We start from the raw sequence: 23,771 nt of genomic DNA, 5'->3' as shown, positions 1-23,771 counted from the left end.
AACTGTTCTTCATCTCACCTTTTATGGTCCCTTCTTGACCTGAGTTGACAATAATGCCATGATAATACATAACTTACATAGAATGAGTACCTGAAATTTCCCAGACACTGGGCTGTGTTCTTTATATATAGTTTCTGTAATCCCTATAAGGTTGATGTCACCCCCCCACCTCACAAATTAGAAATTCAAGGATCAAGAAGGTTAGGAAATGCCCAAGGCCGCATAACTAGTACAAGGATAAGGCTGGGATTCTAACTGGAGTCCTCCTGACTCCAAAGCTGTTATGTTATGTTATGTATTCCGAGATACATTTGTTCTTCTCTCATTTCCATTGTCATATTAGACAATTTTTCATAAACAAACCTCTGTTTATGTGTATCTTGAACAAATCCAGCTATTGACGGATCATGAAAATTAATCCTGAAGATAAGATACTTCTAAGTCCTTATTATTTCATCTACTAGAATTTTGTGGGGGTTTTTTTGTTGTTGTTCTTCTAGGTACCTAGAATGTAGTGCTTAATTTGTTTTAAATATTTACTGAGTACCTACTATATGCCGGTAAAACTCTGGGGGTAGAGACCATCCTGGGCCTTCCTTCATCTTGCCTTTGGAGCGAGAAGGGCAGAGAAGTACCAGGACTTCTTCAGAGAAGAGGCCCAGGGGAGGGCGGAAAGCTCAGGCCTCAACTGTGGGCCCCCAGGGGATGTTCTCATAAACAGGGGTGGCCCACAAGTTAGTGAAATGGGAAATCACTGGGCCAAGAACAAGGAGGAGAGAATGCATAGTAGTTAGGTAAACAGGGGTATAAATCCGTATATTACTATTAGTCGAGCACGAAATGAACTCTTTTAGGAACTTTATATTCCCCATCTGTGTTGAATTGAGGCTCATGTTACAGCACTCTCCCATTAGCCAGAAATAGTAACTTTCCATCAGTAGCACTTGAGCATTTACCTTAGGAATTTTGCAGTAGTTGTCTCTGAGGTGACCATTATTTTTTCCTTGAATTTTATGAAACTGGTTTTGTGAGTGAACTCACAATCCTATGGAATTGAATACATGTTTACAAATTTAAAAGCCTTTTCTCCAAACTTTTTTTGGAAAGTTTTAAAATGTACAGATGGCATAATGAATACCCGAATACTGTTCACCTAGAACAGGGCCAGTGGACTACAGCCTGTGGGCCAAATCCAGCCCAATGCCTGCTTGTGTAAATTAAGTGTATAGAGATGCTGACAACTTCCATTCATTTGTGTATTTGTCTGGCTACAATGAAAGAGTTAAGTCATTTTGACAGAGACTACCACAGGCCCACAAAGCCATACTTACTATCTGGCACTTTGCAGGAAAAAATTACCAGCCTTTGAGATATAGATTCACCAATTGTTAATATTTTGCCATATTTGCTTTATTTCTTTCTCCATAACAAGCAGATGTCATTCTCTCTGCCTCTCTCCTGTGCATGCCTACACACACACACACACACACACACACACACACATTTTTTTCTTGAACCATTTGAAATTGTGTTATAGACATGATAACTTGTCCCTAAATAATTCATATATTTGCCTAAAAATAAAAGCATTCTCTCATATAACCACAATACCATCATCATCATCATGCCTAGGAAAATTAACATTCATCCAATAACATTATCCAACAACAGTCCACTTTTAAACTGGACTTTCATAGCCTTATTTACTTTTCCTTTTTTGGATCTAGGATCCAATCAAAGGTCATACATTACATTATGTCATCATGTCTCTTTAGCCTCTAATTTTTGTTTTAGCATGACATTGACTTTTTGAAGAGTCCTTTAAAAACTTCTTTTGAAGCCTAAGTCTTAATGAGTTTGCAATACTATGCTAGTAAGAGCTAAATTGAATAGTCATTGTGGTAAATCGGTGTCTTCGCTTCTTCTTTGCCAGATTTTAGAACCAGTTGTGTTGCTTGGCTTCTGAAGCTAAGACACTAAGATGTTAGTTTTGCTTGGAGTTGTAAATGTGGAAAAAACTCAGTGTGAAGAGTAAGGCATTCCTGGAATATCAGTGATATTGGTATCAAGGTGATGGTGGCCTCGTAGAATGAGTATCAGATGAATGGATAAAGAAGATGTGGCACATATATACAATGGAGTATTATTCAGCCATAAAAAGAAACGAAATTGAGCTATTTGTAATGAGGTGGATAGACCTAGAGTCTGTCATACAGAGTGAAGTAAGTCAGAAAGAGAAAGACAAATACTGTATGCTAACACATATATATGGAATTTAAGAAAAAAAAATGTCATGAAGAACCTAGGGGTAAAACAGGAATAAAGACACAGACCTACTTGAGAATGGACTTGAGGATATGGGGAGGGGGAAGGGTAAGCTGTGACAAAGCGAGAGAGAGGCATGGACATATATACCGTACCAAACGTAAGGTAGATAGATAGTGGGAAGCGGCCGCATAGCACAGGGAGATCAGCTCGGTGCTTTGTGACCTCCTGGAGGGGTGGGATGGGGAGGGTGGGAGGGAGGGAGACACAAGAGGGAAGGTATATGGGAACAGATGTGTATGTATAGCTGATTCACTTTGTTATAAAGCAGAAACTAATAAAAAAAAAAGAGTAAGGCAGGTGGGAATTTGCAGGATGTATTTTAGGTAATTAAAGGCACAGCCTCCCCGCCAGCTGTGGTCGCTGCCCCTGTTAGCTCTTGGCTGGTGGCAGGGGGGTGGGGTGGGGTGGGGCTTTTCTCCTGACTGGGGTCTGGCTCCCTTCCAGCATCATTAGATTGGAGCACGGAGCTGGAAGGAGACCTGCCGTTATTTAAATCTCCCAGCCCAAAATGTTCAGCCCAGCTGGTGACGCAATGCTTCTGTGTTTGCAGTTTGTGTGCTGAAGATAGCGTGGCACTCGGGGCGCATCCGGGAATGCACGTGGGAAGAGCACCTTCTTGCCTTTCTTGAGAATCTGACGTGCCACAGTCTTGTGCCTCTGATGTTACCACATGGTAGTCACAAGTCTTGTCCTTTTAATGGGGTCCCAAATGATTCCTAGAGAATTCTGGAACCCATCCTTTGCTTTCCTCTGGGTAAGAAGCCCTCAGAGCTCCTAGGCCAACCAGAAAGAGAGTTGCATGCCTAGAAAAGACTCACCTGAACCTCTACAAACCTCTGGAGATGGGAGGGAAAATAGAAAAACTCCAAGGAGAATTGGATAATTTTAAAACATGCAAAGTCCCAGAAATCCCACTACTGGGCATATACCCTGAGAAAACCATAATTCAAAAAGAGTCATGCACCAAAATGTTCATTGCAGCTCTATTTACAATAGCCCGGAGATGGAAACAACCTAAGTATCCATCATCGGATGAATGGATAAAGAAGATGTGGCACATATATACAATGGAATATTACTCAGCCATAAAAAGAAACGAAATTGAGCTATTTGTAATGAGGTGGATAGACCTAGAGTCTGTCATACAGAGTGAAGTAAGTCAGAAAGAGACAAATACCGTATGCTAACACATATATATGGAATTTAAGAAAAAAATGTCATGAAGAACCTAGGGGTAAAATAGGAATAAAGACACAGACCTACTTGAGAACGGACTTGAGGATATGGGGAGGGGGAAGGGTAAGCTGTGACAAAGCGAGAGAGAGGCATGGACATATATACACTACCAAACGTAAAATAGATAGCTAGTGGGAAGCAGCCACATAGCACAGGGAGATCAGCTCGGTGCCTTGTGACCACCTAGAGGGGAGGGATAGGGAGGGTGGGAGGGAGGGAGACGCAAGAGGGAAGGGATATGGGAACAGATGTATATGTATAACTGATTCACTTTGTTATAAAGCAGAAACTAATTTTTAAAAAAAACATGCAAAGTAATTGCAGGAGAGACTGTGAAGGGTATGGATGACTTCAGACTCTTACCAGCTCATGGTCAGTCTACAAGAGGTGTTGTGAAGGACACAGATATTATGAATGATGGTACTTCTTACCTACTGAAAAATCCAGGGGCACAGGAAAGAAAACATTCTGGGGTGGGCCACCCTCCATGGGGGGAAGTGAGATTTGAGTAGCTCCTCATTGGTCTCCCTGTCTCCTGTCTTGTTCCTCTTAAGTCCTTCCTTCACACCCTCTACCTTCCCCCAGGCCTACCCCCAGCAGTCTACTTCTGCTGCAGACCTGGGCGTTTACTTCTCAGATCACCACCCCTCTGTGACTTCCATAGCCTGCCTTCCATGGCCTTCAAGGACCCCATGATCAGACCCTGACTCCATAGCCTCATCTTCCTTTGATACCGGCCTCAGATTTGATGCTTGAATTCCTCATACACGACATGTTGTTTTGCACCTCCATCCTTTGCTGGCTGTGTGGCCTTAATGATGCTTAATTGTTCTGTGCCTCATACTGCTCATCTGCAAAATGAGGATGATAATAATACCTACCTCATAAGGTTGTGCAGAGATTAAGTAAGCTAATATATGTAAAATTGTTGGAAGAATGCTTGGCATATAATAAGGGCTATATAAACGTTAGCAATTTATTGCTATTGCTCTTGTTATTTTGAACCTGGATGTATTATTTTTTTATTGCTGCATAAAAAATTACTGTAAACTTAGCATCTTCAATCAACACCCACTGATTATCTTAGTTTCTGTAATCAGAAGTATGGACATGACGTGACTGAATACTTTGCTCACAGTGCTGAAATTGGGGTGTTGGCAGCGGCTGAAGTCCAAGCTGAGCTTCTTCCAAGCCTCTTCCAAGCTCATATTGTTATTGATAGAAGGCATCTCCTTGCAGCTATAGAACTCATGGCCAGCAGTAACTCTGACTTCACCTTTGAAAAGCTCCCCTGATTAGGTCAGGTGCAATCAGGTCATCTTTCTTTTGATCAACTCAAAGCCACTGGTTAATGACCTAATCACAGAGTGATAACCCGTCTCATGCACAGGTTCCACTGGCACTCAAGGGGAGGTGATTATACAGGGTGTGTCCATCAGTGGGTGAGATTCTTGGGGACCATCTTAGAATCCTACCTACACACTGGTCATTGGGAAATACTATGATTTTTATTCGCTTTGTTAAATTGCACTTAGGTGAATATATGATTTATTTACCACCACCATTATTTCAGATTTTTGTAGCATCTTTCTTAGAGCATTTAGATGGATTCACATTGATCTGCCTCCTGGAACCAGCCTTCATCATTCCTTTCCTGTAGTTTGAACTACCTGATGGGACCAGTTAGCTCATCAGAAGTCTTTTAGGAAGAGGATAATTGGAGACTTATAACTGATGAACCTGCTGCTAACATCCTAGAGTTCCAAAAGTATGACTCACAATTTGCAATTCCTTCCAGAGCCATTTATTTATTCTTAATGACTCCCAACAGATGAAGACCAGAACCCTCCTCAGCTGTCAATTGTGTCTGCTACTCTGCCAGGTCAAAGTAAACTTGTACCTGCTAGAAAAATTTGTCTCCATGAGGAGGGTCTTTGACATTATATTCAAAAGATTTCCCTGCCCCCTCATTTTTCCCTTTCCAATTAAGTCTAGATTTCCCCACCCCATTTAATTCAGTTTATAAGTCCACAAAGAGGTATTATTGGTCAAAACCCATTGATAAAGGATGTATTTTTAAAAATTTTTATTGGAGTATAATTGATTTATGATGTTGTATTAGTTTCAGGTGTACAGCAAAGTGAATTAGTTATACACATACATATATCTATTCTTTTTTAGATTCTTTTCCCACATAGGCCATTACAGAGTATTGAGTAGAGTTCCCTGTGCTATACAGTAGGTCCTTATTAGTTATCTATTTTATTTTATATATAGTAGTGTGTATATGTCAATCCCAGTCTCCCAATTTATCCCTCCCCCACCCTTACCCTGGTAACTATAAGTTTGTTTTCTACAAACTGTATTTCTGTTTTGTAGATAAGTTCATTTGTACCCTTTTTTTAGATAAGGATATATTTTTGAAGATCAATTAAAAAGAAAAACTTGTTGAAGATGACACTTGGGTAGTAAAACCTATTTAAAAAATATATATATATATCCATTTTGAACCAGATTCTAGGCAATAAGACATGGACAAAACTTTGAAGCAATAGGGAATTCATGGGTTTTGAGTACTATTTCCCCCAAATTGCTAATTTCTACTTTCCAGTGGCATTTAACTTACAGTTTTATACAAATGTGAAAAGATAAAGGGAAAAAAATGAATTTGACATAGCTGCCGGTTTAGAAGTTTGAAGTGTCTGTTTATTCCAGCATTTCCTAATGAGGTATGATTTTATTATCCAACAGGCCATGACTCACACCTGACTCTCGCTGCCTTAATGACTGACATCCCTCCAGTAATTTGGACTATTAAAGAAGAAAGGCTGTTTCATAAAATAATATAAAATAATATAGACTTGGATTTCTTTTCTTCCTTCCAGGACAATATCATATTATTCTTGAGAGGTTGTAAAGAGCTCGGCCTTAAAGAATCTCAACTTTTTGACCCGAGTGACCTACAGGATACGTCCAACAGAGTAACAGTCAAGTAAGTAATGCATGATTTATGTTCAAGGGAAACCCGTTTATGGTTTGATTTGCAGTTTTGTGATGATGATGTGAGGTCTAAGAGGCAGAGAATTGGGCATGCCTAGTAAAATTAAAATGTGAAGGTTAAAAACCTAGCTTTCAAAATAAACCACATTGGCCTTCCCTTGTGTATAGCTTTCATTCTGATCAAACATAATTTTTTGAAATGCAAAAATCATGTATATAGAGTTAGAATTTTAGAGAAAGGGAGGAAAATGTTAAGTGAAACTTAACAGAGGGAGAGGCAAGGGAGAAATATGCACAAATCTGTTTGGGTTAGACAAAAAGCTTTTATTGGCTCCATTTGGGCATATGAATAGGCTCCTGGAAGACTGCAAACTCCTAAACAGATTTGAACTCTGTTTATTATGCAAAGAAGTCAATAGATTATGGAAAAATATCTTCTTCATTTACATTTGTAACTGTTTTCTCATATATGTCAGCGATCAAGTTCTTTGAAGATGGATCATTGGCCATTTGGCTATTGTTGACTTATCTACTCAGTGAGCCATGTTTGGGGCCAAAGAATTCTTGGGAAAGAATGTTATAGTAAAAGAAAAGGCAATGTACTTCTCTGTGAAGAAATAGCTCATGAGCAGAGTAATGAGATGAAAAGTCCTTTTGAGATGGTAGAGGTAACTTTCCTGTAGTTTAAAAGTTCTTTAGACTCTACCAAATTCAGATAAAACATTTTTGAAATTAGTCAGACAGTATTTGGCATTAATATGCTTTAATAATAAGCTTAATTATATAGATAGCATCTTTGGACTGGCTATACTTCTCCTTTTGATTACTTTTGGGTCATTTTATCATAGAAGGACAGAAAAGAGAAAGAAACCAAAATTCAGAGCTGTTAATTTTTTGCTATTTGCCAATACTGGCTTTTCTTAATGATGGGGAAAAATAGTTGAAACTACTAAGTGAAATCAAGTTGGAGTTCATATTGGATTTTATGATTTTTGGATTTTATGATTTATGACTGGGAATAAGGGAAAGTCAGCCATGATTGATTATGTAAAAATCACTTCTCTGTTGTCAATGTGCCTTTTCTTTTTTGAAGTACAATTAACATCTCTATTATATTAGTTTTAGGTGTACAACATAATGATTCAATATTTGTGTATATTGCAAAATGTTTACCACATTGAGTCTAGTTAACATCTGTCACCATATAAAGTTTATGTTTCTTGTGATGAGAACTTTTAAGATCTACTGTCTTAGCAATTTCTTAACAACTTTCAAATATGCAATACAGTGTTATTAACTATAGTTGTCATGCTGTACATTACATCCCCATGACTTATTTATTTTATAACTGGAAGTTTGTACCTTTTGACCTCTCTTTAATATTTCTCATGGAAAATTTTTACTTAAGTGTAAAAAGAACAGAATAAAAATTATGATATTTGAATATGTAAACCACCATAAACCTCATTTTAGTCCTCACATGCTCCATTTATTTCTATACCTAAATCCAGCCTCTATAAATCATTATTCATTTTAGGAAATTGTTTCAGGTTCTGCCTCATCTCACATTCATAGTTTCACCTGGGTGGCAAGTGACCAGAAACAATAGTAACTGTGTGACATGGTAGGTAATCATTTGTTACACACACATTGATTAGGGTGTGAAGGAAAGCTCACTTTGACACTGTTGGCAGCTGCATTCATTTTTTTTAAAGAGTCACTTTAAATCAATATGTTACTAAACCAGGAGGCTTCTGAGACTGATTGGTTTTAGAAATTCAGAACTCGTATCACTTTATTGCTTTTCTACAAAACCGTGGGCATCAGGAAATCTCAGGTCTACCTCTACATCTGCTACCCCCAGGTCTATAATCCTAGGCAAGCTCCCTTGCTTCAGTAGGGCTCTGTGTCTTCATCTATAAAATGGAATTGGACAGAATGTTCTTTCGTGTGTGTGTGTGTGTGTGTGTGGTATTCATCCTGAAGAATGTTCCATGTGCACTTGAAAAGAATGTGTATTCTGCTGCTTTTGGTTGTAATGTTCTGTATATATCTAATAAGTCCATCTTATATGTCATTTGAAACTAATGTTTTATTATTGATTTTCTGTCTGGATGATCTGTCCATTGATTTAAGTAGGTATTAAAGTCCCATACTACTATTGTATTACTCTCAGTTTCTCCTTTTATTTCAGTAAATATTTACATTATGTATTTAGGTGCTCCTTTCTCCCTCTTTTCTCCTTCCCGGACCCATATAATGAGAATGTTAGCATGTTTGATGTTGGACAGAATGTTCTTTCAGGTATGATTCTAGCTAAAGCTTTCTCAGTGCAGATCTGGGAAGATGGTTCAACCAACTTCTAAAGAAGGCAACTTTAGTTCAAAGGCACAGAAAGCAACCTAAAGGAAAAAAAGTCACTTAGACCAGTGGCACACAGTCACTTCTCAATTACTGGACAATCTTCCCCTTCTCCTCTTCTTTTCTCTGTTCTTTTTCTCTTTCTCTCTGCTTCTTTTCTCTGTCTCCTTCTCTTCCCTATGCTTCCCTTCCCTTCTTTATCATACCTTTCCATCTGTCTCCCATTTTTGCATTTCTTCTCCTCATTTTCTTCCCTTTTAAGTTTTTCCTTCACTTGAGATTATTATTTTCATTAAGCAAGACTTGCCCATCACCTTCCCCTATGACTGTCATTTTTCATTAATTCAACAAAGATTTACTGAGCAGCTACTATGTGTCTGATACTTTCCAGTCACTAGAGAACAGGCCCCCTGTTCACAGGGAATTTATACCCTGTGTCAAGAAATGGGAAGTAAATAAGTAAATTTTTTAAAATTGCAGGGAGTGATAAGTGCTGAGAAGAAAATAAAATAATAATAAAATAGATGGTGTAAAAAATAGTGACCATGGCAATATATACATATATCAAATCACTGTGTTGCATACCTTAAACTTATATAACGTTTTATATCAGTTATATCTCAGTCAAACAGGGGGGAAATAAAAGAGAAAGGTGGTCAATAATGGTCTCTCTAAAGACATGGCATTTCAGCTGAGGGCTGAGACATGAATGGGAAACAAGAGCCAGACATGCTAAGATCTATAGGGTATTCAGGGCAGAGGAATCAGGTAGAAAGGCTGTGAAGAGAAACAAACTTGATGTCTAGAAAGAGAAAGAAGAGTGGCCAGCCAGTGTGGTAGAAGGGTAATGAGCAAGGACGAGTGTGGTGGGAGGGGTGGTCCACAAGTGTTGTAGGTTGTTGAATTTGGCATAATTATGGAGAAAACATTTTTATTTCACTGTATGAATATTTAGAAGCACACAAAGAACTTTATATTAAAAATTATGCCATAAATTCATTTCTGGTACTTAGAAAATCTTTTCTAGTATTAGGGAAGATTGGGACATGGAATGGGCTATCGGCTTCACAACTCTTCTGTAAGTGATGCTGGTTTAACTTGGCACTGTCCAGGGGACATTTGTAACATATGTAGATTTCATAGCTTTGGAAGATGAAAGTAGAACTGCTATATTTTTCTACTTTCCCCTCTGAAAGTTGAGCCGAACATTAGCAGAGATGGAGAACCCCCTACTGACACCAATTAATAGTGGAAGCAATAGGTAGAGGGGTAGATCCCAAAGAGGAAATTTTGATGCTTTTTGAAATTGTCTTTTGAAAAATACTCTTTAGATTAGCTTTCATTGTGGGTAATTTTTCTTCTTCTTATTTTTTTTGAGAAGTAACTTGAGTAGACTATAAAGAAAGAAAGAGGGAAAACTGCAAATGATTACTTTGTGTGTAATTTCGTGAACTCTACTGTAATGGGTGCCAGACGACCTTGATGGGACATGAAAACATAATCCAGAAGGGCATGCAGCAAGTATCATTCCAGGGAATCGCAGCAATTGGATGAAAATGAGGAAAGCCTTTGGATTGCTCCCGAGGATGTCTCTGAAAAATGTGGAAGCATTTTCACATAATTGGTTGTTATGTGGAAGTCATTCAAACAAATATTTTGTGAGCTCCTACTGTGTGCCATGCAAGATTTTTTTTAGAACTGGGTCACAATTTTAGTCAAAAAACAGTCATTGGCAGTGCAGAAAAAGTCTTATGTTCCCTGTTCTTAAGTTGTTTTTCACGAAAATTTCAAATCTTCTATAGATTTTTGTTTTCTTCTGGTTTTGCTGTTGTTACTGTTGTTAAATTTTTTAAAATCCTAGCAAATATCTAAGCAGATAATGATAAATCTTTTTTTCTGTTAATAGGGGGGAATATGAAAACATGCTCTTAATCAAATCCAAATTGGACCACTGCTTCTTACAGTCTAAGTCTCTGTTGATGGTTTATCTCCTTAGTATAGACTAGATTAGTATAGACTATAGACTACATTGTTTTCTAGTCCCTCAAGTCTCAATTGACTTAAAATTGTGCATCTATTCATTAATATGTACTTTGAGTCAGAGTATGCAGCAATAAGGTAACTGGGATCTAAATATCTGGAGGAATTCTTGACTAGTTTATATAATAGAATTACATTCTCCCTCCCCAACTCCCCCCCACTGAAGTTTTGTGGAAAAAAGAAATGTAGCATTTATTTTCCTAGTATTTATTTGTTGACATGTTAAAGAAACTTTGAAATAATTTGGGAGAAATTTATATATTTCACTGTATGAATATGTAGAAAGTACCACCAAGTAGCTTTTTTTTGTTTATAGTTGGAGAATAAACATTTATGTATATTTAAGAATGCATGTGTGTATATTTGAACATAGCATGCATATTTTCCTGCTTATGGCTAGTTCCCCAGCACTGATTTATGTCCATAGCAGAAAAGAACAAGTATTAGGATAGCATTGCCTCTTTTACATATATTTTCATGTCTCTTTAATTAGGTAAGGTTTTAGAACTTCTTTAAAAGTACTTGTATAAAGAAGATTTTGGAAGTGCAGTCAGATTTCAATTTGACAGTGATACATAACCAAGGCAAAATTTTACTTTTACAGTTAAGCTTTGATTATACAGATATAAACAGTGGTAGTTTTAAATGGAATTCTTCATTTTCCAGATGTTACAAAGCATTCATCTTTCCATGGTGCACTATGGAACTTTAATCCCACCTTATCCTTCTGTATTTTGTTTTCTAAGTAATTTTATTTAGTACCTGAAATCACTAATCATAGACCTTAAAAGTAATATATTCTGCTGATTTCATTATATATGTTAGCTTTCAAATACATCTTAAAGGTGTTGAAGGGAAGATCACAGTGAAGAAACTGATCATATTTTCTTTTCCTTTTTCCAAACTAGGAGCCTTGATTATAGCAGGAAGCTGAAAAATGTAAGTGTTTTAATTTCACTTTCCAAACTTTTTTCCTTCTAACTTTGATGGTTCAAGTATAAAATTTAGCTCATAAGTTCAATGCCTCTCGAATGCCTTGCTAGAAAGAATCTTTCTTAGAAAACAATTATATGTGCCTCTGATAGAATAATTAATGACTCTGATAGAAATAAAAATGGTAGATTTTGCAGGGAGGGGTGGTCTCTTTAACTAGATAAGGGCTTAGTCCAGAAATAAATAAATGAAAGCTTGCACTCCATTTGTAATTTGGTTTCTTAAACACAGAATGATTTGTTTTAGCACTAACATTACTTCCTTGCCATTGGTAGGCACAGATGGGATTATTAAATTAAGCAGTTGGGCAAGTTGTTTTGGGGAAAAGATTAGCATAATGTAAATAGTGTTGACTGTTGTGGGCCTGTACCTTTTGTGGTTTTTTTCCTATTAATCTTTTGAGTTTTTATTAGTACCTTCCAAAATCAACTTTTTAGAGTTAGATCTTATTTTCCAAGGCAAGTATGTTAGTGCTCTTTTATTTTAAGTTTAAATTAAAGAATGTAAGAAATGACCTTCTGTACATAAAATATGAAAATTGGCTGTGACCCTCCCCTTTTAAAGAAATTTTCAGGGTGCTATTATATTTGACTGACATTCTCATTCTTATCTTCTTTTTCTTCCTCTATAAAACCAGGGATATTTGACATTTTTCATCATACAATTTTAAACAGAAACCCCATAATCTAAAACAACACAGTTCTATCTTCCATTTTCCTATTACACTTTTCAAGAGAGCCTCATACTCTTAGCACACATTAGTTATTTTATGTCTATAGTTCTTGTCCTGACATTCGCAATTTTCTGTTCTCTGGAAAGTTATTTGTAAGCAATCAGTTAAAAAAGAATTTCTGGAAGTTTTGAATTATTCCTAAAGTAACATTTTCCCACAGAGGTAGAAAACCAAATCACATCCTAGCAATGATGCACATGACCATATCTTGGGCCTGTTGCCATCTGGAAGCATGTATCCATATCACATTGTCCAAAGCATTTTCTGGCCTAGCAAGTAGAGGGAGGTACAATAAATACTTCCCAGCCTAGTTGAAGCAATAAGACCAAATGTGAAAACAAAATAATAGTCTTAGCTTTTCCATAGGCTTCAGATCCCAATAATTCAATTTTAAGGAGCTCATCTTCAGCTGACCCCGCTGGGTTCTATGGAAAAGTCAATGTAAAGAACCTTTGCTTTTGCGGACAGTTTCTTTGGAAAGACAGAACAAAATTAACTTAAGACTGGAGCTTCAGACCAGTGAATATTCATAGACATTCTTAAACATCCAAGGTTGTTAATTGGCAGTAGTCTTGACCAGGATAAAATTTCCCATCTCAGATTAATAGGAATCTAACTGTACCCCAGAGCTAGGTCTCTGCAGATTGCATTCTTCATTACATTGCTGTCTTCTGACTTTAATTAGATATATTTTGTTGATCTTGTGCTGGAAACCACTAATTAACCTTTATCACTCTTTTGAAAAATCTTTGCCAGTGGTCTTAGCAGAACCTCTGTGCCCACAAGTAGAAATTATGGGCCTTTAAAAGCACCTCTCTCAAAAGGGATTGACAACCTGTTTCATTGCTGGTCTGGGGAAAGACTCCAGAGTTTCTGAAAAATTTTGCTTCCTGGTTTTGAAACCTTCATGACATGAAAATAATTTTGGAGGATTTATTTTTCCTTCTTGCTGTCTTATAGATCACATTCTCACAACCAAATTCTTCCTAAAACTGGAGTCTTATTTTAACTACTGAATCGTGTTTGTGTTGACCGCTGCAACACTGGGTTCTTATTAAAGTGATTTTACCTAGAATGGATACCTCATGGATGGTGGTTTTTGTAAATTAATGTTGCACATTCTCTCCTCCTGCTTTCCTGTTAGGGAAGCATTATTGATTCCTTAGTTTAAAAGTATTCTTTGTGTATGGTTCTCTTTCCCAGGTACTAGTGACTATTTACTGGCTGGGCAAAGCAGCAAATAGCTGTGCATCTTACAGTGGAACAACGCTAAACCTGAAGGAGTTTGAAGGCTTGCTGGCTCAGATGAGAAAGGTAACTTGACTTTTCTTCTTCATCCCATGATGTTCAGACAAGGTGGGAAAGCAACACATTTGCTTGATTTTAAGATCTTTACAGTTTCACGTGGTAAAATTGCACAGACTAAATATGTCATGCACTCAAGGAAATGACCGCTTGTCTTACCAATGACATCTTTGCCTCATACACCCACGCCTACCTGAACTTTTATTCCCTTCTGAGAATGGGAGATCTGAGCTTTATCCAATTTTAATTCCAAAAGGGAAACTTCAATCCATCAGTATATGACTTTAGATACCAAAGAGCTCAGTGCTTATTTTCTTGGGGGAATAATGCCTGAATTAAACAGTACAGCATTATACAAAAATGAAGACTTGCTCTGCACTTTCACCCTAAAGGTTATTTTGCTTACCCATCAGGGCCTTGGTGTGGGTGAAGTAACATTAGCCACGTTCTTGCCTGGGTACCCACTCTGGATGGGCTCTGAAAAATTAGAAGCATTCTCTTCAAAGATGCATATTTTATGACCATTGCATTTGAATGGCCTGGAAATTTGGAAAACATGTTTAGTAATAGTCAAAGCTTTATTTGTGTATTTAATTATGGGAGAGACTGACCTAAGGTAGGAATTTGTCCAAGAAACAGTGCAGTGTTTTGTGTGTGGCTGCCTATGTGTTCCTTTTTAGGATTCAGCAGTGTACATTAACTCACCCAAAGTACTAGCATACAGTATTCCCTGGGAGCAGCCTCACCCAACAGGCCTTAGTGAATAGGTAAGGCTCATTTGTAATCAGTAGCATCCATGGGTTTTGGATAAGACCCATAGTGCAGCATATATAATTAAGGCCTTCTTCTTCCTCTTTTCTCTAACATGCAAATTAAATGCACCAATGAGACCTCGTTGAGAGACATTCTGTATTTTACGGATTTTCTTTTAATACTGAAAGCAAGAATTTGCTCCAACTTTCTAATGATTTATTCTTTTTTCCTTAAAGCTAATAGTTCTAATAATTCTTTGCATTTGGCTAGAACCAGGCTGGCTCATATATGTATAAATGGACAAAGCTTTCATATTGGTCATAACACATATAAACAAAGTCCTTGAAGCTAAATTCCTTGAAAAATAAAATAAACACACCACTCAATCAAACACAACACTTTGCTTCTTAGTCTTAACTCTTATTTGTCCTTTAATCTTTCATCTCTCTCAATAAAGGATACTTAGGGAAAATACAAAGGTAAGTTTCAGTATGGATTTGTGAAATCTAAATGTTTGTTGGTCTTATGTTCAATTTGGACTTGGATAATGATAGGTGGATTATCTGTTTTAAACTATTTAACTGCCTCATAGTTTCCCTGCTGATTTCTCTTGGAATCTGATTTCTTCTCATTATTGATGTTTCTTATCACTAGTCCAGCTTCTCTATAATCTGAGCAGCTATTGCTCTCTGCAGCTCTCCTAACTTCTCTTTCTAGTGAGACAGTTGGTTACTAACAACTGCCTTGAAATGACCTGTTGTTGTGAACAGCTGTTACTTTTTTTTAATGACTATAGATGACATCACAGGACATGAGGGAGTAGTTAGTATCACTGGCCAAAGCGTGACTTAACTAAAAATGGCCAGCTGTGGTGCTCCCATGTCTCTATATAAAGAGAGTAATTGACCTGAATTTCACAGGTCTATCCAATGCCTGAAAATATTAGATTTATCTAAAGTGTATACTATCTCATTTTATCAATTAAGATTGAGTTTAACTGGGAAATGCAGACAACTCTGCCAGTGGCTTAAATAAGATAGAGTTTTATATCAAACTCACATAAGGTCTGGACATGAGCAGTCCAGGGCTAGTGTGAGGGTCCCGTGACCATCAAGGGCTCAGGCTCCTTCTGTCTTTTTACTCTACTGTCCTCAACTCATGGCCACTCACCTGCTGGTCCAAGATGGCTGCACAGGCTTTAGCCTTCACGTCCACCTTTGAGCCAGGAGAAAGGAAGGCTGAGGAGAAGAAAGGCCTATGCCTTCCTTTAAACACACTTCTGGGAAGTCATGCACCACACTTCTGCTCACATCCTATTGACTTGAACTTGGTCACATATCCATACCTAGCTGCAAGGAAAGACTTGGGGAAAGTAGATTTTATTTCATTTAAAAGCTGTGTGTATTTTCACTGGAGAAGAAATGGAAAACAGATATTGAAAGACAACTGGAATCTCTTCTGCTCATATACAGACTGAAATAAATTTGAAATTAAAAGCTTTTCTTTCACAAAGGAGGCTAGCCCGAAATTTTTTTATATTCATTTTTTTCTAGTGGGAGAAATGTGCATAAAAATGATTAACTGTGGTACAACTTGTTAAGTTCTGTAGTGCAAGGAGCACATGTAGAACCCTTAACATAAGCAACGGACACATAGTAGATGTTCATAGTAGGTTGCTATTGCTATAGACAAAAAAGGTCTCTGAAAGCATCATGACAATGGCCTTTCGCTGGGCCTGGATATGTCAGAGAAAGTTTCCCAAAGGAAGGGACACTTAAGCTGAACCAAGGGGAATTACTACGAGAATAGTGAGATTAAAGGGAGCACTGTAGGGACGAGGGTGGCCCTAGAGATCTCAGGGCCTGCAACTAGAAAGTCAACATTCTAGGTTCTTCCTCTCTCTTTCTGTCTCTCTTCTCTTCCGGTCTCTTCTTGAATTCATCCTCTCCTCCAGTAGGCAAACACTCTCTCATAGCAGAGACCATGGCCAACAGCATCCCCGGGATTATCTGCTCCTAGCTTCTTGCCCAGAAGGCAAGGAATTCTTCTCCCTGGCCCCAGCTTTAAAATTCCTAGGGTGTACTCTGGTCCAGTGTGGGTCCTATCCCTGAACCAGTCAGTGTGACCAGGGACAGGGTATACCATGATGGGCCTAAGCCACTACTGTCTCAGAGGGTGCTATCAGAACAAGGGGATAAAGAGGGGGGAGCTTGATGGGCAAACAAGTACAAGACCTTGGCCTAGAGCAGCAGCCATCATCAACTTCTCTTCCCTTAACCTGCTTTATTTTTTCATGATACTTACCATTCAACTTTGTATTCAATGTAAGCGTTTTTCTGTTTGTTTTTTGCCTTCCCTGCTAGAGCATAAGGCCCATGAGGACAGGGGATTTATCGAATTTGCATAACATTGTGTCCCCAGCACTGAGACAGTGCTTGGCACATAGACGATGTTCAGTCAGTATCTGTGGAATGAATTGCTTCACCAACCAGAGTATGGTGAGTGGAGATGGCTCATCAGGCTGGAAAAGTAGAACCTAACACACTGCAGAATAGGATTTAGCCACCTTATAAATCACAAAGGAAGCAGAAAATGGTGAGTGGTAAAACAGAGGCATCTGGAGTTTCTCAGATACCAGAAGTCAGTCACCAACTGTAGCTGGTTCTCATTATCTCTGACAAAGGAGGATAAGAAGAGGACAGATGAGTAAAATAATCCAAAAATATTGTGGAAGCTAGTAATTCACACCCCATTCATTAACACACTTTTACTAGAACAACCAGCAATTAGCACGATGGACAGATTTGAGTCTTATCCCCTTTCCCTGGAGTGCTCTCTGTAGAAGACAGGATGCCACTACTGGGCATCTAGATGGAAAGCGTAGACGACGTAATAGACCCCGAGTACAGGGCACTTAGACTGTGCTAGCCTTTGTGTTGGTTTATATCTTCTAACCCCTCTCCCAAAGCTTGCCTTTGGGTGACTTGATGGAATCCAATAAAATTGTTCATCCCGCGGATGTCCAAATCTTTATTTCTGGCTAAAGAGCCAGCCTCTTGCTTCACCCTGGGGTTTCTAAGGGACCAGCTTGGCCAAGGATGGCCACAGGTGGCCTGGTTTTCACTTGTCAAGCCGACCCTGCCATTCAGCTTCCAGCTCTCACTTGACCCAAGGTTTAATTCTTGGCTTTCTACAAAGTCATGAACAGAACAGCCTTTTTATTTTTCTTTCCCATAACTGGCTGTGAGAAAGCAGCTGAAGCTCCAAGAAGCATGTCAAGTTTCTCTTTTTCCTTTCTGTTCTCCTGTGGTTTGTAGGGTAGGGTGGGGGAGACATCTGGGTGTCTGGGGAAACTTGCCTGATACTATTTTCTTGAAAATCCAGTTTTGTAATTCTGTGCCAAGCAGCTTGTAAAATTGTGTCATTTCTAGATGTTACCAGTGGCTCAACTTCCTGAGTGTCTGCCCTCCCTGATGGGAAATTGGGCCCAAGGCATCTAGTTATGGGATATAAATGGAGAAGGAGATAGAAGAGTATCAGTGTGTATATAAGATTATGTCCTTAACTGCATTTATAAATTTTCTATGATTTATATATTGACATTTACCTGCCAAGTGAATACATAGTAGTGATTATAACACAGCTAACATTTTTCGAGCACTTATGCGTCAGGTGTTTTTCTGAATGCTTTCCATATAGTAATACATTTAACCCTCCCAGCAATACTATGAGATAAATATTATTAGCTCCATTTTACAGATGAGAAAACTGAAATTGGGCAAGGTAAAATAACTTGCCCAAGGTCAGACAGCTGACAAAGGGTGGAGCCAGGATTTAAACTGTCAGGTGAGCTTCCAAGACCATGCTTTTAACCTACTCTAAACTGTCTCTCTTTTGCAGCATGTATAGGTTGGTGATCTAGGCATAAACAGTGTTTAGCGAAAGGACATTATCCAGGTTAGTGTCATCCACTGAGTAAGCAGGCAGTAAGTGTCCAGCCGCTGGGAGAGGTGATGCTGATGTTGACAGCTGTAACTATACCAAAGTTCATCAAATGTCAGGTTTTACCATTTGGTAGTTGAAGACAGAGTCTTGTGTTAGAATCACAGCTTTGCTGATTACTGTGTGACCTGAGTCAACTTACTCAACCTCTCTGATTCTTTTCTCCTCTATAAAATAGGGGCAATGCTAACCCCATCACTGGGGAGCAGGTTGTGAGGATTAAAGAATAGAGCATAGAGAAAGCATCAAGCATAGCCCCAGACACATAGTGAGTGTTCAATAACGTTAGCCATTTAGCCTATTCTCAGTGGATAAATAATCCAAGATAATTACTTGCATTTCCAAAGAAACTAAATGCAAAACCATATCCAATTTAGATGTATACTTTTCAGTTAGTCATGAATTCTTTTTCCTGCTAGTCAGGCCTGGCTTTTGTACAAGTCCTGGTTAATTTTGACCTGCGAGTAAACTAAAATACCTTAATTTCCATAACTGGAATTTCTGCCTTCCTCGGGAGGGTCATGTCATGTGTACTCACCCAGGCTGTTTGACAACCTGTTCTTCAGGGGCACTAATCAGGTCCTCGGTGTGGCTGCAGCAGGGTACCCCCCTCAACCCCGCCCTTCCCCTTTTTCCCACTCCTTCTCCTGATGCAAGACCACTGTGCGTGCCTTGTGAATTACAGCCGCTCCGTCCCCCCAAAGGGTCCCCTGCTGGGGAGTGTGTCAGAGGATCTGGTTATAATTGATAGAAGCAGCTGGCAAAGGCACTTCCTAAAAGGCTTTGGCTCCGGCGAGCATATTAGTCAGTGTAGACAGTTTCCAAAAGTGCTACCACGGAGAATATTTATTTATTTTTTCTTTTCTATGGGGAATGGGGAGGCGACCTGCCTGAGAATCCCAGGAAATGTGCAGTGGGACCTTCCAGTCTTTGCGGATGTCATTCACAGCCCTGACTTTAAGCAGCAGTCTGGGAGAGATTAAACTGAGGTTTATCTTTGAGTGACCGGAGTTATTTCTGTTTTCGTCAGCTTGGACTCTTGTAATTAATGCTAAGACACTGGCGGGAACAAGGCTTTTATTATAATTCGAGGGTGAGGATGGCTTTGACTGACCTTTCTTCTGCCGGAGTCTCAGTGTTGTAGTATGTGCTGCTTGCGCTGGAAAGAATTTATAATCACGGGCTGTCAAAGGCAGCCATTGTTCTCCCTGCTCTGACCATGTGGGTCAGCCACAAGTGCTTTCAGCTCCCCCAGTGCCAAGAGCCGGCCGAGCGCGAGAGCGTGCCTGGATTCTTCCGAGGCGTCAGGAAAATCATTTCACATATTTTTCACTGCTTTTTAAAAAAATTTTTTGCCCCAGAAAGACAGCTCCCTTTCAGAGCAGGCATTTCCCTTCAAGGTAGCAGAAGATGGAAGCATGCTGCTCCAGGAGTTTACGGAACTGATTCTGCTGCAAAAAAACAGATGCTGTGTGCATTAGCCAGACAGCATAAACAGAAGCAGTTGTGCAGCTAAACTAGGGGCTGGGTCCCAGAACAGACATGCAGTTATGGATCCTGAAAGATGGGTCAAGGTTAAGGTTTTAGTTTCTTATTTTTGTTTTTATCTGTCATTATATTCTTGTGAATCCAAACTTGATGATCTTTTATTCTCAGCTCCTTGGACTTTTTTTTCCCAACATTGTGGAGTACGAGATGCTTGGGGATTTTTTTTTTTTAATATGTGTGATTTTCTGATTGAAAAAGTTGCAGCAGGGAAGGGTTAAAGAATGAAGTGTTGTGTAGATGATGATCAGTTTGATAACTGGTTGCCGTAGCCTTTTCAGATTGATTGTATATGCAGGATTTTTCGGAGACCGTTGGAGACTCATTTTCCTGATATTTGTAGCCTCTGTGTCTGTTGCTGTGATGTCTGTAATCCTTTCGTTTTCTTCTTGAACAGGAGACTGATGACGTTGAGAGCCCTAAACGTAGTATTCGAGACAGTGGCTACATCGACTGCTGGGACTCTGAGCGCAGCGACTCCCTCTCTCCCCCTCGACACGGCAGAGATGATTCCTTCGATAGCCTGGATTCCTTCGGCTCCCGTTCCCGGCAGACACCTTCGCCAGATGTAGTCCTCAGGGGAAGCAGTGATGGTAGGTTGGAGCCTTAATAAACTGCACATCTTAGAATCAAACATTAACAAGGGCTGCCTTGTCACCGGCCGAGAGATTGGCCCTAGGAAGGTAGACTCCATGTCCACCTTGCTGGAATCTGGTAACTCTAAACTGGTAGGGAAAAAAATCTCTTAATGTTGTTTTTCGTAGTCCTTAGAATTTTGGTTGGCTTTGCCAGCAGCTGGTTTGAACACTGCCTCAATGAGCGTATCTTCTGTTGGAAAATGTGTTACATCATTCCTCCCTGGGTCTCAGTAAACCAAGACGCTGTGCAGACCATTAGCTCATAAAGTGTGCCGAAGGTTTATGTGCTCCAGGTACGAGGAAGGGAAATGTTTGAGTGAGTACCACACTGTGTAAGTGAAAATAGATCAACTTCCAGCAAACTGGAAACACACTGCACACACTTATGAAAGCTCTGAAGGTTGGGATTGTGAAACCGTAATTGGCACAGTTTGGGCAATGCTTTTGATACCTGACCATTGACTAGAGCGATGCAGATGGCCATTAATGTATAGAACACAACTCAGGCTGCCTGTTTCTTCTGAGGCTGGGTTTGATTTAAATCCCATGCATTTTATGTCACCTGAAAGGAATGATCATTTTTCTTTACAAAAATGTATGGTCATGCAACCTGATGTAAATTTAACACATATTTTCCAAGAGCTGTTTACCTTACTTATCTTGCACCTTTGTGCTTTTAGGAAGGGAAGATAGATTGGCTCTGCATGTATAAACTTGCAGAAAGACACTAAGGCTGGTGGGGAATTTTTTTGTGTCTATTTCTTTTTCATGTATTGCTTGACTGAAGCTAATGTTTCTAGAGACTTTAAGTCTTCTGTCTGAGATGAAAATTATCTTTTATAGCTAAAAGATCCCTTTCAGCTATAAAATTCTATGTTACCAAAATACTTGGGTATTTAACATGCCCAGGTCCTGAGTTCATTACTTGACCCCTGGTATCTCATTTAACCCTCAGTACATATTACAAGATACTCAGCATCTGACTTAGTCCTCTCACAGGGCTGTGAAACATTCCTTAGTCATATTTTACAGATGAATCTTAGAGAGGTTAAATAATCATCCTAACATTGTCTTTTTTTTTTTTTAAGTAATTTATTTATTTATTTTGGCTGCGTTGGGTCTTCGTTGCTGTGTGCAGGCTTTCTCTAGTTGCGGCGAGCGGGCTTCTCATTGCTGTGGCTTCTCTTGTTGCGGAGCACGGGCTCTAGGTGCATGGGCTTCAGTAGTTGTGTCACACGGGCTCAGTAGTTGTGGCGCATGGGCTTAGTTGCTCCACGGCATGTGGGATCTTCCCGGGCCAGGGCTCGAACCTGTGTCCCCTGCATTGGCAGGCGGATTCTTAACCACTGCTCCACCAGGGAAGTCCCCTAACATTGTTTTTAAGTGCCCTAAGTTGCTGTAAGTAGTGTAACGATGTTAGCCTCAAGAAGCGTGAGTCCAAAACTTATACCCTAAAGCTTAATTTACCCACACGTCTTTCTGTTTGCCTAATAGATTTTTCAAATTCTAGCATGACTGAACTAACACTTTTGTTCAGTACTTAAACTTTCCAACAAATAGATTAGCCTCAGGGCCACATCGTATGTGACTCCTAAAGAATTCCATGGTGTGTTGTGAACTGCTTGAAAAACATTTCTAAAAATTTACATGACATCTTAAGTCCCACCCACAGTATTAGAAGTTACAATACCAACTGCATGATCTAATTGAGCTTTAACATAACTGAAAGGGAGATTTACTTTTGTGAAACATATTTTAAACCAAACTATTTCATCCATATTATTTTGATTGTTTTAAAAAATTATTATTGTCTCATCCTAGTTTTTAATAACTGGTAATGCAGATCCTTTATTTATTCTGCCACCAGCTTCGAGGGGTTCAGAGTTTATAATGAGCCACATCTTGAAGGGATTTGAGATGGTAATTACTAATATTGTACTAATATGTGCTGAGGCACAATTTCGTTTGCAGCAGTTAAGATCGATAAGCCAGAGTCTTTTCATAAAAGTTTTCTCATGTAAAGAAAAACATGAAATTGAGCTTCACAAAACACCATCCATGAAAGAGCATCTTAACACACAGATTTCACCAATCGGCCCGATACCTTCAGGCTTATGTTCTTGTAAACTAATCAAGACCTAATGAGGTTTTAAAGAAAAACAACACTTTTTTATCTGCCTTAAAAAAATGTGGTATAATTTTATCCAAATAGATGTTGTATTTCATTAGAGTTTATGGTATATTTTTTAAGTGATGATAATCAAGAAGATTGCTGGTCCTAATAAACACTTCCAAATTTAGAAGAACATTTTAATTCTTGAAAACTTATTTCCTAGGACTCACAATCAATTAGGGAAAGTCTTACCATGAAATTCTCCAACAACATATTGGGTCAATAGAGAGAGTTTTCATTTTATTATTACTGAGGTCCACTGACCCATTCAGTAGGGATGATCAAGAGCCACACTCGTAATAGGCGCCATGATTCCATGGGTTGGACACGAGAGCCACCTGGTAAGGAGGCTGTGGATCTCCAGGGTCAATTCAGCCAATCTGTCTTGCTAATAAATAGGTGCCCAGCTCCTCCCTCACCCTCACTGGCATGCCTTCTGAGGCCACTAATAAGCTTCCCTGAACAGGAAATACAAAACCTTCCACTCAGCTGCTCTTAAAATTAAGAACATATTTTATAAACATAATGCATATTGTTAAATAAATACTCTTATCTTTTATAGAAAAGATGAGTTAAGGGAGAGAAATAAGGAATGAGAGAAATTAGAGTGTTAGAGGAGATGAAAAAGCAATGGGTTGGCAGTGTGTATGGTAAAGATACATAA

General features: G+C 38.9%; 1 protein-coding gene across 8 annotated transcripts in view; it reads left to right on the top strand.

The window, feature by feature from the left end:
* The window catches only part of LIMCH1 (LIM and calponin homology domains 1), a 340,048-nt gene that overhangs the window by 225,377 nt on the left and 90,900 nt on the right, over positions 1–23,771 (top strand). For all 8 annotated transcript variants that reach the window (XM_081248348.1, XM_081248345.1, XM_081248346.1 and 5 more), the window contains exons 4-7: positions 6,450–6,556; positions 11,874–11,904; positions 13,895–14,005; positions 20,694–20,889. In XM_081248348.1, the coding sequence (XP_081104474.1) occupies positions 6,450–6,556; positions 11,874–11,904; positions 13,895–14,005; positions 20,694–20,889 (445 nt within the window). The remainder of the gene's footprint in view (positions 1–6,449; positions 6,557–11,873; positions 11,905–13,894; positions 14,006–20,693; positions 20,890–23,771) is intronic.

The sequence above is a fragment of the Mesoplodon bidens genome (genome assembly GCF_964165515.1).
Source record: "Mesoplodon bidens genome assembly, chromosome: 1".
NCBI lineage: Eukaryota > Metazoa > Chordata > Mammalia > Artiodactyla > Ziphiidae > Mesoplodon > Mesoplodon bidens.
The sequence above is the reverse complement of the archived record's forward strand: the minus strand, read 5'-3'. Positions and strand labels throughout refer to the sequence as shown.